Source organism: Neoarius graeffei, chromosome 19 (assembly GCF_027579695.1).
Source record: "Neoarius graeffei isolate fNeoGra1 chromosome 19, fNeoGra1.pri, whole genome shotgun sequence".
Taxonomy (NCBI): Eukaryota; Metazoa; Chordata; class Actinopteri; order Siluriformes; family Ariidae; genus Neoarius; species Neoarius graeffei.
Window position 1 is genome coordinate 40,263,587 of NC_083587.1, and position 18,412 is coordinate 40,281,998.

At 38.8% G+C, this 18,412-nt stretch overlaps 1 protein-coding gene across 4 annotated transcripts in view; it reads right to left on the reverse strand.

The window, feature by feature from the left end:
* Positions 1-14,008: 14,008 nt before the first annotated feature.
* Positions 14,009-18,412, reverse strand: part of LOC132867272 (dnaJ homolog subfamily C member 13-like) — a 152,885-nt gene continuing 148,481 nt past the window's right edge. For all 4 annotated transcript variants that reach the window (XM_060900072.1, XM_060900071.1, XM_060900074.1 and 1 more), the window contains one exon: positions 14,009-15,009. In XM_060900072.1, the coding sequence (XP_060756055.1) occupies positions 14,912-15,009 (98 nt within the window). In that variant the 3' untranslated portion in view covers positions 14,009-14,911. The remainder of the gene's footprint in view (positions 15,010-18,412) is intronic.

Sequence of the window (18,412 nt, forward strand, 5' to 3'; positions counted from 1 at the left end):
TCCGCGTGGGTTTCCTCCGGGTGCTCCGGTTTCCCCCACAGTCCAAAGACATGCAGGTTAGGTTAACTGGTGACTCTAAATTGACCGTAGGTGTGAATGTGAGTGTGAATGGTTGTCTGTGTCTATGTGTCAGCCCTGTGATGACCTGGCGACTTGTCCAGGGTGTACCCCGCCTTTCGCCCGTAGTCAGCTGGGATAGGCTCCAGCTTGCCTGCAACCCTGTAGAACAGGATAAAGCGGCTAGAGATAATGAGATGAGATGAGATGAGAAACTGATCTCAAACGTTTTATAGTGAACCTGAAATACAATAATAGAAAAAGGGCATGCATTTAGTCATCAGCTTAAAAAACAAAACATCCACTCTGGATGACTTATCAATATGTATAATCAATCAATATGTGATCTTAAGTGTAACTTTGGTTTAAACTTCTTTTATCAACATTTTGGTCTGTTTTCATTTGGACTTATCTTCAGGACCTTATCTTTACCCACAGTGCTATGTAATGACAGTGGTGCTAGTGGGATGTAGTCTTTGCGTCATCTGAGTGATACTGCAGTCCTTTTGCCCTTTATTCTGTTCAGCTGTCTCACCTGCTCACTGCAACATTCTGCTCAAACAGATCAACTTCCAAAGTTTCCATGTTAATAACACACTCAGCACCATCACGATATCATCTTGTAGATCACTAACTTGCTGAGCTACTATGGCATTTTATTCCTCTCTTTTATAAAGAGTGTGGTCTTCCAAGGTCAGAGCAGTATTTATTCATTTCACGTTCGGATTTTGCAGCCCCCCTCCCCCAGCCCCTGCTCACATGCAAATTTACTATGCTTCTGCTCAAAAACTTGCCTTCTCTCAAATAGCCCCTGCTTTGTGCACTTGCAAATCTTGTGCTCACAAATTTTCACACTCTTGGTGAGACAACCCGATCAAAATTCACCCACCAATAGAACGAAAGGTATGACGTTGACCAATGAAATATAGTCACTGCCTCCTTGCATACGTTTGCTTTACATACAAGTGGGTTACTGTTTAACAGGGTTCATCCACTTCCACCATTCAGAGCAGTATACAGTACCAGTCAAAAGTTTGGATACACCTACCTATTCATAGTTTTGTTTTTTCTGTAATGTGACTATTCTCTACATTGTAGAACAATCCTGAGGACATCAAAACTCTGAAATAACATATGGAACATATATGGAATTATGTGGTAAACAGAAAAGTGTTTTAAAAAATACGCTTAATCTTTTAAATTCTTCAGACTAGCCACTGTTTACCTTAATGATGCTTTGCACACTATTGGCATTATCTTAACCAGCTTCATCAGGTAGGCACCGGGAATGCTTTTCAATTAACAGATGTGCCTTGTCAAAAGTTAGTGTAATTTCTTTCCTTCTTAAATGCATTTACGACCAAACAGTAAATAATAAAAATACAGTAAATAGCCCTATTCCACAACTGTAGTAATCCACATTATGTCAAGAACCGAACAACTAAGTAAAGAGAAACGACATTCATCGTTACTGTAAGACATGAAGTGACCTAACTTTATTTATAAAAATAAAGAAAAAAAAAAAACAGTTGAATTAGAAAGCATGTCCAAACTTTTGACTGGTACTGTATGTACTTCACTTGTTTTCTTGTTTTATTTTTGGAGGTAATTGCAGATTTTCAACCGGTTTTCAGCAAGAGGCAGTTTATGTATTCATGTAAATGTATTCAGTGTAAAAATTTATCTGAGTCCTTAAAACATCAAATGTGACAAGAAACACATCAATTTAAATGTCAAGTGAAAATATCAATCCATCCATCCATCCATTATCCATAACCGCTTATCCTGTGCAGGGTCGCGGGCAAGCTGGAGCCTATCCCAGCTGACTATGGGCAAGAGGCGGGGTACACCCTGGACAAGTCGCCAGGTCATCACAGGGCTGACAATTTAGAGCCACCAATTAGCCTAGCCTGCATGTCTTTGGACTGTGGGGGAAACCGGAGCACCCAGAGGAAACCCACACAGACATGGGGAGAACATGGAAACTCCACATGGAAAAGCCCTCATTGGCCACTGGGCTCGAACCCAGAACCTTCTTGCTGTAAGGCGACAGTGCTAACCACTACACCACCATGCTGCCAAGTGAAAATATTTGAAGGTTAATTTACAGGTTTTAAGTTAGAAGAAAATCCATCCAGTGTCTGCTGAGTTGCACTGTAGAAAATAGTAGTAGAGTAGATTGACTCTAAAAAGCAGAACTTTTTTTCTAAAATATTCACTTGGCACAAGGCCTCGTGTTTACATGCATGCACGTGCACACCATGCAATCTCAAATTTTGTCGCTGTCAATTCAAAACCTGCTATGTGACAATTTAGGTCAATTCTCAAGGATGATTTTTTTTTTGCAATTTACGCTAATATAATGCTACAATTAGCTATTTTGATGGATGTTTAACTGACCAAGCTAATAATAGAACAACTTTTACTGGCTTCTCAGCTTGTTATTTCAGAGTTTTATTCAGTTTTTTACATCTCCTGTAAAAAAGGAAAAATGTCACATAGCAGGTTTTGACCTGACAGCGACGATTTGCTTCGTAATGCAGTCACATGCTTCCTTTGAGACCCATGAGAAAATTCTGCTCTTTCATAGCCAGCCAACTCAAGAAACTATTTTGCTGCCTTTGTTTTCTTCTTCTGCATGCAAGTACAAGCCAGACACAACTGTTTACATGCATAATCTGGTTATTTAATATTTGCAGTTTGTATCAAAATGGAAGCACAAACTAAATGTAATGAGTGATGTGGGTTCTGCTCGCTATGGACTGTAGTGTGCTTGTTGCTCTCATCAACATCTGGGTTGCCCAGCGCTTTGTGCAGCAATGTTTCTGTGCTCATTTTGTGGATCCATGGCATGGTGTTCTGAATACTGTTGCCTGGTGACATCACAGTGTCTGTGCAGGCGGTGTGGGACTGTGAGCAACTATGACACTAGAGTTACATCCTGATCACTTCTGATGGTTTTTTCACCCTTGTTTCTTTTGTAACTAAAACGACCTTGGGTGTGAGAATGGCGCGATATAACTTAAACTTACATTATTATTAAATGGAAATTAACTAAAATATTTAAAGGATGTGGGAGAGCCAATCAGTGGTGGCTCTTCAGCAGCTCAGGCACAGACTAACCTTGTCTAGACAAGCGCTTAACATTCCATTGAGACTCATGGGTGCTGTTTCCAGACTCAGAGTGAGCTCTGTACTTTTCTCCTTTGCCAGAGCTGACACTGCAGTTTGATGTCTGGGGAAGTCAAGAAAACAGCAAGAGTTCCAATTAAACCACATTTTCTCTTGCTTTTAGCTGAGGTCATGTGCAACAAAGGCCCAGAGAACACCGTTCTGGACCGCGTTGAACTTTGGGCACTCAAGTATTCAGTTTACACTTTCTATATCTGAACATTATATATTTAAATACAGATCCTTTCTGAATGGTCGTTCTGCTTTCATGCATCGAGCCCTTCCTGCTTGCAATGATCTTAAAAAAAAAAAAGAGTGCTGAGACAGCACCACCAAAGTTTTTTAATGCCCATAGACAGGGACATTTGAAAGGGCTTTATTTGTATCCTGTTTTTATTTAACATGACATAGGATATTTATTTTTCTAATCATGAAATTAAATTTGTTTAGCATTTGTGATGTAATTTGTATTTCTCAGCTGCATTAACCAGTTATAAGCAATTAGGAAATAAAACGATCTAATAGATGTCTAAAAGCATTTGATTTATGCAACTAATTGTATTAATATACACTGAATTGTATTGATTCTTATTGTCTATCATTTTGAACCTGCCATTAAAGCTTGTTTGCTTTTATTTCTGCTATGTGCTTCATACGTTATTAAATTAATGTATAATTTCATAAGAAATTTCTTTGATAGAATTGAGTGTGTAATGAGATCAAGGGGGAAAACATGTGTAATGTGATTTTTACATCACAGGCATTTAGCAGACACTTTAATCCAGAGTTACGTACAAGTTCAGCAGCTTTTACCGAATCTGCATGTCTTTGACATGTGGGAGGAAACCCACACAGACACGGGGACAACATGCAAACGGCACACAGAAAGGCCCCCACTGGCCATGAGGTTCAAATCTAGAACCTTCTTGCTGTGAGGCAACAGTGTTAACTACTGCGTCGTGTTTAAAATTTTCCTTGTGTGGCACTGCTGAGGCCTAGATACATGCCAACCACACTGCTCGGGTCAGGAGGTTTGGCCTGGGTACCAGATATTTTATATATCTAAAAGATTTCCTAACAGACAAATAGTTAATTTCATAAATAAACCCAAGCATTTGTTAAATAAAACCCGGTACTGATTAGCGTAAGCAAAAGGAACAGCTCTTCATTATTAAAGTAGGTGTCAGTCTTAGATTTGGGCTGTTTTTACATGTGCTGTGTTCAGAATGAAACATGACAGAGCATGCTGTGAAAAGGAAAAATAATCAACGATAGGATGACATGAGGTAGCCCTGTGTGAAACAGGGTTACTGTTATGACCCTGAAGTTCCCTCAGTAGCCTCTTTTTTGTCTCAAAATGAACAAGACACAAAAAACATTATTACTGCAAAGCTACAATGCCATTACTGCATGAAAAGTGGGAAGCAAATTGCAGGTGCGATGAAGCTCCTGTCAGAGCAAGGGTAAGGAAAAAGATAGGCTATATGGCACTGTGATGTATAACAGTAAATAAAAGTATATTCTCGGAGCTATTTACATTTTTTCACAGACTGAGCTCGCCTCACAACAAGACACAATTCATATTTAGTCAAAGCTCTCTGGATGATTTGCAAGTGGCCAGTGACAAGTCATCTCCATAGCAAGCTGCTCAATGCAAAAAAAAATTAATTTCATCAATGTATATGAACCATTACTTGTTTAATGTTTATAAGTCTTTCTGTAACTGAGCTATTGAACAAGATAAGAAAATGCGACCTTTTCAAATTCCTGTTAAAATTTGAATATCAATTTTCATGAAATCAGTAGACATTTGCCCATCTTTAAATTCATATAAAATTTTAAATTTATAAAAAAAAAAAGTGTGCAATTGAGCAGGGGGCGCTTACGACCTCTTAATCACAAGAAGTTGTGTGTTTCCAGGTCTTTTTTTTTTTTACCAAGCTATTGAGCCAAATAGCCAAACTTGACCAATTTTAAATTCATATAAAATTTAAAAATTCAAAAAACTAAAAAGGTGTGCAATTAATGGGGCCTTAGGCCTGACTAATCACTGATCTCTATGTAAAAAATCCAAGTATTATGGTTATGGAGCGTTGTGTTTCTCTAGAAAATAACCATGGTCATATACAGGAACATAATTCAGAAGTCAAGTTATTTGATGTCAAAAAAGATAATGAAGTCAATGGAAGGTTGTAGCTAACCGAGCCTCTCACTCCCTTATGGGGGGTATGCGTTCCAAATGCAATCAGTCAGCCAACCAATAAAAATCAAGCAAGCTGTTTTCCGATCACGGCAAGTGCCCTGATGTGTCCTACCAGACGTTGAAATTAAAAAACTTTCATTCCAATGTATCCATTTAAAAAAAAGTTATATTGTTAAAAAAATAGGCTTACCAAGGCGCAGCCATCTGTGCTAAAACCAGATATCCACCTGTGACGTGATCAGCACGCTAGTACACCGTTGACCTTCCTTACACAAAGCCATAAAATAAAGGCTTCTAATTCTAAAAAAAAATAATCCTGGGACACCAATGCTCGCTCTCTGTGCGTGTGTTTTGATTTCAGAAGGGTTGAACACAGAGAAAGAATTTCACTGTGCTGTGATTTATATGTGACAAAGGCTTCTAATTCTAAAAATCTAATCAGAAATTCTGTAAACGTGATTTTTTTTTTTTTTACTGGCAACAAAATACGAAAATCAACAGACTTGACTTTTATGAAGTTTAAATCTCACTCAGCTAGATAACGCATATGCAGTACTGACACAGATATTAGTAAACAATGTACGTTGTCATAGCAATGTGATTCTTGTCGTCTAAAAAGATCACTTTTCTCAGTGAATAAAAACAAAAGCATGTGTCACATAAAAATACAAGGGAAAATGCGTGGGTTTTTTTCCCCTTGGGAGGGGATTACAGGGTAGCCGGCAATGGAGTTTATGCACAGCAAAAGGTTCCCAAAGGCTGAGTATGGGCCTGCTCGCTGTTCACTTTTGTGTGCGCACGCACGTGTGTGTATTCACTGCTTCAATGATCGAGCTTACTTTTACACCAAAATGCTTGAAACTCGGCATCTTCAGAGTTGTTTACAACAATTTAGAAGCAGTGTATCCACTAGATCTCAGTCTCAATAAGTCATGTAGCATTTAAGTGACGCCACAATCTCTGATTCTCTCGTGTAATTTGCACTCAGAGCATGATATTTGAACCTTGGAGAGAGTAAGATGGCAGTGCACAGGGACATTTTATTAAAAAAAAGTCCATACACGGTATACAGGTACAAATATGAACAAGTGAACACTCAAACATGTCTCGTATGGATATTATGTGTCAGTATAAAGGAATTTATTTTGAGGTTTTGTTAATCTTTAATTACCCCCTTGGATAGGACACAATTCGACGCCATATTATTAACGGATTCTGGTCAGAGTCTGTGTCCAAAACTCAGTACTGGTAAGTGCTCGTATACTAATCTATGTGGAAAAGTAGTAGGTCATATGCAGTACATGACAATTACCCAGATGATACATTACTCTGCAAATTTTTGCAAGTATACAGGTCACTTCATTCCCTCCTGCATCCCATGATGCAATGCACTGATTTTGTGAATTCTGCATTTAATGCTGCATTGATGGCATGTCGGAAATTGGGAAAATACAAGCTCCAACTCAAAAAAAATAAATATGTAATGTAACCAAATATATGCATAGCGCACAAGATAAAAGCTAAGACACAGAGGTGCTTGAAAGTTTGTGAACCCTTGAGAATTTTCTATATTTCTGCATAAATATGACCTAAAACATCATCAGATTTTCTCACAAGTCCTAAAAGTAGATAAAGAGAACCCAGTTAAACAAATGAGACAAAATATTATACTCGGTCATTTATTTATTGAGGAAAATGATCCAAATGTTACATATCTCTGAGTGGCAAAAGTATGTGAACATTTGCTTTCAGTATCTGGTGTGACCCCCTTGTGCAGCAATAACTGCAACTAAACGTTTCCGGTAACTGTTGATCAGTCCTGCACACCGGCTTGGAGGAATTTTAGCCCATTCCTCCGTACAGAACAGCTTCAACTCTGGCATGTTGGTGGGTTTCCTCACATGAACTGCTCGCTTCAGGTCCTTCCACAACATTTTGATTGGATTAAGGTCAGAACTTTGACTTGCCCATTTCAAAACATTAACTTTATTCTTCTTTAACCATTCTTCGGAAGAACTACTTGTGTGCTTAGGGTCGTTGTCTTGCTGCATGACCCACCTTCTCTTGAGATTCAGTTCATGGACAGATGTCCTGACATTTTCCTTTAGAATTCGCTGGTATAATTCAGAATTCATTGTTCCATCAATGATGGCAAACCGTCCTGGCCCATATGCAGCAAAACAGGCCCAAACCATGATACCACCACCATGTTTCACAGATGGGATAAGGTTCTTATGCTGGAATGCAGAGTTTTCCTTTCTCCAAACATAACGCTTCTCATTTAAACCAAAGAGTTGTATTCTGGCCTCATCCGTCCACAAAACATTTTTCCAATAGCCTTCTGGCTTGTCCACATGATCTTTAGCAAACTGCAGATGAGCAGCAATGTTCTTTTTGGAGAGCAGTGGCTTTCTCCTTGCAACCCTGCCATGCACACCATTGTTGTTCAGTCTTCCCCTGATGGTGGACTCATGAACATTAGCCAAATGTGAGAGAGGCCTTCAGTTGCTTAGAAGTTATCCTGGGGTCCTTTGTGACCTCGCTGACTATTACACGCCTTGCTCTTGGAGTGATCTTTGTTGGTCAACCACTCGTGGGGAGGGTAACAATAGTCTTGAATTTCCTCCATTTGTACACAATCTGTCCGACTGTGGATTGGTGGAGTCCAAACTCCTTAGAGATGGTTTTGTCACCTTTTCCAGCCTGATTCCCATTGATTGAAAACACCTGACTCCAATTTCACCTTCAAATTAACTGCTAATCCTAGAGGTTCACATACTTTTGTCACTTACAGATATGGAATATTGGATCATTTTCCTCAATAAATGACCAAGTATAATATTTTTGTCTCATTTGTTCAACTGGGTTCTCTTTAATCTACTTGTAGGACTTGTGTGAAAATCTGATGTTTTAGGTCATTTTATGCAAGGCAAGGCAAGTTTATTTATATAGCACATTTCATACACAATGGCAGTTCAATGTGCTTTACAGAAGTAAAAACAAAAACAGTAAACAATAGAGAAATAAAATTACATAAAATAATTTTTTTATTCTAAAACAATTAAAAGAAAATAAACAATTGTAGAAATAAAATAAAATGTAGTAGTTCAAATAAGAGGAGAAAAAAGAATAAAATAAAGTTAAAGTAAATTTAAAACATGCAGAGAAAGTAAAGATTATAAAAACTGTAAAGAAGACAATATTAATTATTTAACAGAAAGCATCTGAAAACAGCTTGGTCTTTAACCTAGATTTGAAGCTGCCAACAGCAGGAGCATTTTTAATGTCCTCTGGCAGTTGGTTCCATAGCTGTACTGCATAGTAGCTAAAAGCTGCTTCACCATACTTTGTTTTAACAACTGGTTTTAATAGTAAATTTTTCTGTTTCGATCTGGTAGATCTGATTGGGTTAGGCCGCTGCAACATATCAGAGAGGTAATTGGGCCCTGTACCATTTAGAGATTTGTACACCAGCAGCAATACTTTAAAGTCAATTCTGTAGCTTACTGGAAGCCAGTGAAGGGACCTTAAAATTGGAGTAATGTGCTCTGTTCTTTTTGTTCGTGTGAGAAGCCTAGCCGCTGCATTTTGAACCAGCTGAAGTCGTTTGATGGTCTTTTTTGGCAGGCCTGTGAAAAGGCCATTGCAGTAATCAACCCTACTAGAGATGAAGGCATGTATTAGTTTTTCCAGATCATTTTTTGACATAAGTCCTCTTAGTTTGGAAATGTTTTTTAGGTGATAAAATGCCGTTTTAGTGATTGCTTTCATGTGACTGTCAAAGTTTAGCTCGCCGTCAATGAAAACACCAAGATTTTTAACCATTTCTTTAGTTTTAATCCCTTTTGTGTCAAGAATAGTGGTAATCCTGAGTCTTTCATCTTTTTTTCCAAATAGAATTACTTCTGTTTTATCTGTGTTCAGCTGAAGAAAATTTTGTGACATCCAGCTATTGATTTGATCGATACACTGGTAGAGACATTCAAGGGGGGCATAATCATTAGGTGATAGAGCAAAATAAATTTGGGTGTCATCTGCATAGCAGTGATACAAAATTGAATTTTTATTGATAATTTGCCCAAGTGGGAGCATATAAAGGTTGAAAAGTAATGGTCCAAGAATCGACCCCTGGGGGACACCACAGGTCAAGGACATTGACGTTGAGGAACAATTTCCCAGGGTAACAAAGAAGCTTCTAAGTATGAAATTAACCAATTGATAACTTTACCAGTCAATCCAACCCAGTGTTCAAGTCGATATAGCAGTATGTTGTGATCAACAGTATCAAAAGCTGCACTGAGGTCCAGTAATACCAGGACCGATGTTTTGCCTGCATCAGTATTAAGACGCATGTCATTTATAACTTTAATCAGCGCTGTTTCAGTGCTATGATTGGCACAAAATCCTGACTGAAAATTATCAAAACGGCTGTTTGATATCAAGAAGGCAGTTAATTGATTGAAGACAATTTTTTCAAGGATTTTCCCGATGAATGGTAAATTTGATATTGGCCTGTAGTTATTTAATACTGAAGGATCCAGATTATTTTTTTTAAGTAGGGGCTTTACAACGGCTTTTTTTAGGGACACAGGAACAACGCCAGGCTCCAGGGATGTATTTATAATTTGAAGCACATCTGTAATTATAAGATGAAGAACAGACTTAAAGTTGGTGGGCAGAATGTCCAATTCAGATGTTGAGGAACTGAGATTTTGTACAGTTTTTTCAAGAGTCTCAATCAATTAAACAAAATTCTGACATTGTGTTGAAGTTATCTATCTGTGTCATTGGTGATTGCAGTTTTTCAATTTTTTGCAACTGAGATATATTATGAGGAATATTCTGCCGTATTTTATCAATTTTACCTTTGAAAAAGGATGCAAACTCATTGCATTTATTAACTGAGAGAAGTTCAGGTGCTAATTGTGGTGGGGGATTAATTAGCTTCTCTACTGTTGAAAATAGCACACGGGCATTGTTCATATTCCTGCTGATGTTGGAGAAGAAAGACTGTCTTGCTTTACGAATTTCATAATTATAATTACAAAGCATCTCTTTATGGATTTGATAATGGATGTGAAGTTTAGATTCGCGCCATTTTCTTTCAGTCTTTCTACATTCTCTCTTTAGCAGTTTAACAGCCGGGTACTGCTTCCATGGTGCTTTCTGCTTATCATTGACTCTTTTGATTTTGAATGGAGCAATATCATCCATAATTTGGGTCATATTTAAATTAAAAATTTCCAGTAAATCATCTAGAGTCTGACATTTTGGTTGAGTTCTGAGAGAGAGCTTGCTCAAAGAGAGCACGTGTTGTCTTTTATGACTCTCCTACCTATAGTCGTTGAGCTGTTCTGAATGTGAGGAGACATAGAAACATCAAAGAAAACACAGAAATGATCGGATAAGGCCAGGTCAACAACAGTATTAGAAACAGTAAGACCTTTTGTGATGACGAGGTCAAGAGTATGACCATGACAGTGGGTCGGCCCCTGTACATGTTGTACTAGGTTGAAGTTGTCAATAATTGCAAGTAGTTCTTTGGCATAAATGTTATCAGTATTATCTACATGCAAGTTAAAATCCCCAGATATAATAAGACAATCAAACTCTAAGCAAATGACTGATAACAGTTCACCAAACTCTTCAAGAAAGACTTTGGCTGAATGTCTCGGAGGCCTATAAATAGTTAATAATATGTTAGGAGAGCATGTAACAAGTGCACACAAGTGTTCAAAGGACGTAAAATCACCAAGTGAGGATTGTTTACATTGAAAAGAGACTTTGAATATATTTGCGATCCCTCCACCTTTCCCTTGTCGGGTAACATTAAAAAAATTAAAATTTGGGGGAGCTGCTTCAATAAGGGTGGTAGCACTATTTGCTTGATCCAGCCAGGTTTCAGTTAGAAGCAAAAAATCAAGATTGTGTTTGCAAATAAGATCATTAATTAAAAATGACTTGTTTAAAAGTGATCTAACGTTCAGAAGAGCTAGCTTTACAGAAAGTCTAGAAGTAATATCTGCTTGTGCACTCTGATGCTGTTTTAAAACAGGAAGGAGATTAGATTGGTTCACCCCCAGAGTTAAATGTGCTCTATGTTTTCTGTTTCTTATCAACACAGGAATAGTGAATGGCATAGGCACATTGGGTCCTAGCTGGTTTTCAACACTACACCCATTTGCAGGGACCCAGAGTACATCAAACAAGACTTTCTAAATGTTCCATCTGGTTTGAGGGTGAAAGGATTGGAGATGACATGTATCTTTTGGATGGTGAAAAAAAGATTTGTAGCCAGCTGAAAGTCCTGGGCGAACACAATTTTGATGAACTGGGTACACTGCTTGTCGCGACAGATTTGGGCTGGAAAAAGAGAGTGTAGCCATTTGGAGCAATTTTTTCATGCTATTTGGGAAATCCATCCGAGGGGAAGTGGAGTCCTCTGTCTTTGAATGTTGGGAGTCTTGCAGGTCAGATGTCTGTGTGTCCTTGATGACGACTTGCAAAGATGATTGTTTAGGCTTTGTAACTATGTCAGTCTGCGACATCTTATCAACTGTTTTCCTCAATGCTGGCTGAGAAAAGATTGCAAGTCTGTAATGGTCTACTAAGACTTTGGCTCCAATCCAGCTGAGTTCAGTGCTATTTGGCTTGTAAAATTCTCTGCGATTCCAGAAAAGGTTAAAATTGTCTATGAAGTTCATACCAAATGAAAAACAAGTTTTTCCAAGCCAGGTGTTAAGACTGAAGAGTCGAGAAAAAGCAAAACTTCCTCTCGCTGGGAGTGGGCCACTGATAAAAGATTGAATTCCAGTCTTATAGAGCTCAGAAAAAAGTTTTCTGAAATCATCTTGGACAAACAGCTGTTCTCTGAAAACATCATTTGCTCCCACATGCACAACAATACGTTTAATAGTTTTATGCTCGGACATGAGTTTCAAAATGCTGTCTTTGGTGTCAGAGATGGATGCATTTGGAAGGCAACAAATAATCATCCCATAACCTTTTAATTGTCTTACAGTGGAATCACCAAGAACAAGGGTTGTGGGATCAGGTGGTGTTACGAGCTGCTTTTTGCCTCTTCCCACAGCTCTTCGATCTTGGCGCAATCTCTTTTTACTATGTGTTTGTCCGCTTGAAAAATCCTCTTCCACATCCCTGAGGCATTCAAATTTGTTCTGAAGCCTTATGGGCTGTGGATTTTCCATAGGATTGTAGATCCTATTGTAATTTGTAGAATGAGATGGTGTTGAAGTAATTACTCTTCTGTTTTTATTTTTGGGCTTACCACCCATCATTTGCCAGTTTTCTGTACTCACATTTTGCCCAGCTTGATTGATGAATTCTTCCACTTGATCTGCAATGTCCTCGGTCTGTCGGAGTGCAATCTCTGCATTCTCAGCCACTGTTTCTGTACTCCTTTCCTGAGATATCGCTTTTAATTCGTCCGTCTTTGGCAGAGCATCAATCTTTGATTCCAGAATAGAAATCCTCTGTTCTAGTTCCATGCATTTTCTGCAGGATTTTTTGCTCCCTGGCATTTTGTTTTAAAAACTAACTTCTTATAAAGATGAAAAAAAAAAATAGTGGAAATTAAATTAAAAGCTTATAAAGATGAAAAATAAAATGAGAAAAAAAATAGTGGAAATTAAATGAGAAAGTAAAGTATAGAAATAAAGATCAAGACAGCAGGAGCAAAGCAAAGAAGCGTCCTACTCGCTTGAGTAGGAGGAGCAGAAATATAGAACATTCTAAAAGGGCTCACAAACTTTCAAGCACCACTGTAAGTAAATAATATAATTAGAATATAGTAATTATAATTATTCATTATCAGAAAGTGTAATAAATGGAAGTGTATTAATGTTAACATACTTCAGAGACCATACAGATGATGTCATCTATATTGTTTACCAGATGCTAAAATACTTTAAATAGCCCATAATATGCTTTGAACCTGAATTCGTAGTTGTGGAACATGATCCCTCTTGACTTCCAGTACTTTCTGCCATAATAGGTGCTGGTAATCATGAAGTATTTATGCCTCTTCCAAGCAATTTCATCCGCTTGCTTATCCGTCATCTTAAAGGAAACCTAAAAATCAGCTATCCAAGACAGCATCATGAGGAGTTCACAGCTATTAAATATCAGCTAGCCAGTGTCTGTTCTAGTGTATTATGGGATATTTATGACATTCACTGCAAGTTTGCCAAACTGATCCAGAAGTACATTGACCTAAATGAAAAACTTAGCAAGCTCTTGCAAAGTTATTTCAAGTGTTTCCCCGGTGCAACACGATTGTTTCCATTAGCTTGTCCCCCCCCCGACTTACCGTGATTTTGACAGAATTAAGGAGTCAGAAAGACTTGCTGTTAGTTAAATACTAAAGTGGTTATTAGATGACTTCAAGGATCTAATTTATTCAAACTAGAGGGAAGGAAAAATACAATCCATATGTGAATTAGCACAACTCAAAGACCTGTTCCAGACGATGAATCAAAGGCTTTTCAGAAGAACATTGAGACGTACGGAAAAGCTTTGTTCTGTTTGAATGAACAATAACAAAAGATGAAACAAATGCACTGTGAATTCCCTTTAATTCTTAAAATTTTATGTACAAGTGTGACTGATTTTTTAATCGTACATTCAATATAGAAAGTTTATATACGTCATTATATATGCAGTTTGACAACCGCACTAATCTTTCACATAGATTTTAATCAGATTCAGTGTCATTTCTCCTGGGAACTTTTACAGAAGCTCATTCTTTCAGGTGGTGGAAATCATTCCTCAGTTAAGTACTCAGCTAGCTATAAATATTTGATTTCTTTGCATTCTGGGTGAGAAAAGGTAGAAAAAGCAGGATGTATTTTGGGATAAGGGGAGTTTGCTGACAGATCAGTCTATGGGTTATTGTAACCAACAGTGGCAGTTCTTAATTTTTCCTTTAACTTGATCACATTCATTCATTTTTGAGTTAATAGAAAACACAAGGTGAGGAATTGTGGTATGGCATGACAAAGCTGCAGGTCTGGAAGCTCATGATAAACCATGATTTGGTTAAAAGAAGTCATTAGAAGTCTTGTGGAGATACAGCATGGAGGGCATTACACAGGAATAAAAGGTAAAGATTGGATCTCTAAAGGTATATTCACTTTCTCCTCCAGCAAAAAGTATTCTCATACAAAAGTAAACATTTTCCTCTTCTTGGAAAAATGAAAAAGTATAGAATGCAATACAACAGGAACAAGTGCAAAAAAGATTTAAAAAGAAAAAAGGAGCAATGACTGCACTGTAAGGGAACACCATGGACACACAGAGGACGTAGCAGCACACATTTTGAGGAAAGTTTACACAAAAGCTGTAATCCACTCAATTTCCTATTCCTCTTTCTTTAAAAGTCATTTATCTGTCTGTCTCATCAAGCCTGCCTCTTTGACGAAAAGTGGTGCATTCTTTGAACCATTAGTGCACGTTTGGTTATCAGCCCAGGTCTCCAATGTCATTATCTACGGGAGGAGGGACACTGGACAGAACTGTAGCACCCGTGCCAGCAGTTAGATAGCCTGCTACTGCTGGACCTGAAAGAAAAAAGGGAAAAAAAACCCATACAAATTATTCATAAATACCTGGTATTCAAAAAAGCAAAAAATTGGAAATTTTTCAAAAACACCTATTCAAACAAGATCTCGGAATCATTCCTTCTGAATATGTAGCAAGTTGTGTACACATAGGACTAGAACATTTAAATGCTCAAAGTCCAATCTCAATCCCCTCTGGTCATATGGCATGTATGTAATTATGTGTACACTTTATGGCTATTGTGGTGTCATCACTGTGCTTTTTCCCCACCCGTTAAATTCAGTTTACTTGACTTTTGGCAATGTACTTATGAAGCAACCAACCATTAATAAAAATGAACTGGCTTTGGTTAATGACACATGATGCTTACAGTAAGTAAAGTAATGGGTGAAATGTTTACTTTTCAAAAACACTTGCCTTACTGGAGGTACTGAGAGAAAACAAAAATTTGATGATGCCTCCATGCTTTGGAGGATGCATGTGCATCAGGGCTAGACTGGGTTAGGAATTCTGTGTTAACTACAGCTCCAGATAGATGTGTGGGCAGTCCGATGAAGCAGAAAGTGAAAAAGTGAATGAAACAAGAAAGGGAAAGATGATGATGTAAGCACAGAGAGAAAGGAAAGTCTACCTGTGTGAACATTAAAGAGAAGAGGATGGGGAGAGCCCCCTAGAGGCCACTCCGCAATGGACTACTGGCAGCCAGGAGAGAAGGAGTGGACACACCTGAAGGAGAATAAGAAAAAGGAAGAGGCAGCAGACAGAGGAGTAGCTAAGCAAGAGGAAAAAAAAAAAAGCAAAGTCAAATCAAAATCAAACTGAAGGAAGGCTGTGTGGGGTCGTCTCTGTAACTACACATTTACAGGCTGTGTAGGTAATTCAATTATCAGAGCTTATTGCTGCTATATTTTATATTATTTAAATAAATATTAATGCAAATGTGAGCAGGGCTTAAAAAGTGAAATCATGGATGATGTGCAGTTTAGACTGGTTTTAGCATCACTCCACTGGCTGCATGTTTCTTTGAGAATTGACAGCAATTTGAGAACAGTAGTTTACAACTAATTTTTCAATCTCTGAATGATGCAACACATCTCTGAATGCCTGAAAAACTATGTTGCAAATTAGATCTGAAGATCATATCCATATTCCACATTAAAACTTGAGTAGTGAAGCAGCCTTTTTGTTTTCAAAATGCACCAAAAGATGTAAAACACGCTCCCAATAAACATTCATCAAACTCCATCTATCTCTGATAGAAAACATATAAACCATATTTGGTAGCAGTGGCATGGCCAAGCATCAGCTGTGGATGGAGAGGAGGTGGGCTGAACCGGCAGGTAATGCATGATGATTCTCACTTTTGTCTTATTACTGCCAGCCTACTTGTGTATTTTTTGTGCTTTCAGTGACTACCATGAGCCAGAGAGAGAGAGAAAATATGGCAGAGCTTATTAGTTTTTGAAAGTGCACTGAAAAGCTGTGGAGAAATAAAAGTGAGCTCAGAGTGCTGCTTAAATTTCTCTTCCCAAGTCTTCCTCCCCACTCATACACACTGGGTTCTACAGTCGTGCTGAAACCCAGGATCAAAGAGGAGTCCGATCCTCTCATAGAAGCCTCCCCACTTGGCAACATCCAAATCTCTCTCCAGCCTCCACAAACCCAACACCAAGTGCCAAAAGTGCCCTCTTTCATTAACTGAGGTCCCGTTCAGTGGAATTGGGCAATTAGAGCAGTGTACAAGGGCATCACTCTCTGTTAGTTTTAGCCCATGTTTACATTAGACCGTATCAGCGGATCATCAGATTAACATTTTTAAAACGATTAGTGTGCACACAGCAACACCAATACACGATTTGCATGCACACAGCAACACCAATACACGATTTGCGTGCACACAGCAACACCAATACACGGATACGCTCGGCTCCGCAGGCATCCTGCGCTCCAAATCACTCCGCCCTGAACAGCGAGTGCCCTCTGGAGGGTGCGCACTCCGGCCTTGCGCAGCTCACAGAGCGCGCGAGTGAAGTGCACGAGCCACGATTCGGGACTGAGCCGCTGTGTGTGAGATCCCAGCGCATATCACTTACCACTTGCAAGTGGAAGGATGGCAAGCCTAAAGACAATCATAACTACACAATGGGCAGTATTTGCATCAGTATTTTCATACTTTTATACTCTTTAATGAAAGGTGATACAAGGCGGAAGTCCGCGCCATTTTTCAGCAGTCGCGTCACATGACCAATGCCAGCGAATCAGGAAGGTGGATGTCACAGTGATGTTGTCCAATGACGATGCCAGCTAGAGCTCAGCACAGCGTATCCGCGCATCTCAGTTTACACACAGCACCGGAGCTGACACGATCTGGATTGAATACGTGGACCCTGGCGGATTCCCGTTTCCTGGCGTTTCCAGGCAGTTTAATGTAAACGGACAGTGCATCCGCAAAGAAAACGAGACAGATACGGTCTAATGTAAACTTAGCCTTAGTGGACTATTAAACACGATAGGCGGAAGCAGTGGCTCTTCTCCACATCTCAGCGTGCAGTGCTGGAGGCACTCCCAAGTTCCCCCCGAGTATGCACAGACTGAGCTCACCTCACAACAAGGAACTCACTTCTTATTCAGTCAAAGCATGAGCTCCAGATGATTTGCAACTGCATAACACTAGTAAATAACTTTTACTGAATTATTTTTACTTTTATTGTGGCCATTTCCATTCATTATTTATACCATACTCATTTAATTTTTTTTTTCAGCTGTCTTGTAAATTTTCCTATGAGGCAGTACACAGGAACTTCCAGTACAGACAACCGGACCTTGCAGCTTGTGGCAGCCATGAACAGTTCGGCCCAGAAACAACAGAGGAAGAAAGAGGGTAAGATTTATCAGAGTAGATTCATTGGAGTTGAGCCAACTGTATTGTCGTTGTTGGCGAACGTGACCTTTTTCAGTTGTGTTAGCACGCAGTGCATTGCGCAGTACTGACTGTGTTAAACTGTTGGAAGCAAGACAGAGCACATGTATGGAAGCGCATCATGACTGATACGGTGTTTGTGCATTTGCTGTTTCTTCTCTGCATTGATAAAGCTCTTACTTTTAATCAACATTTTCCTTGCAAATGTTGTACTATTTTCAATGAAATATCGAGTTTCCAGAATTTGGCAAAACACATGGTTTTTATTTACACAACTTTTTTGGAAACGGGATTGTACACCAGTGATTTCTTTATCCCCCCCGCACAAAGACCTTCCAAATTGTTGTCTTGGCCAAGCCCAATGCTTGTACAATATGTCTGATTTTATTCTTTTTTCCTAGCTTCAATATCAGAAGCCAGAGCCAGAAACATCATCAGTGACCCCTCACACCCTCATTATGGACTGTTCTCCCCTCTGGCCT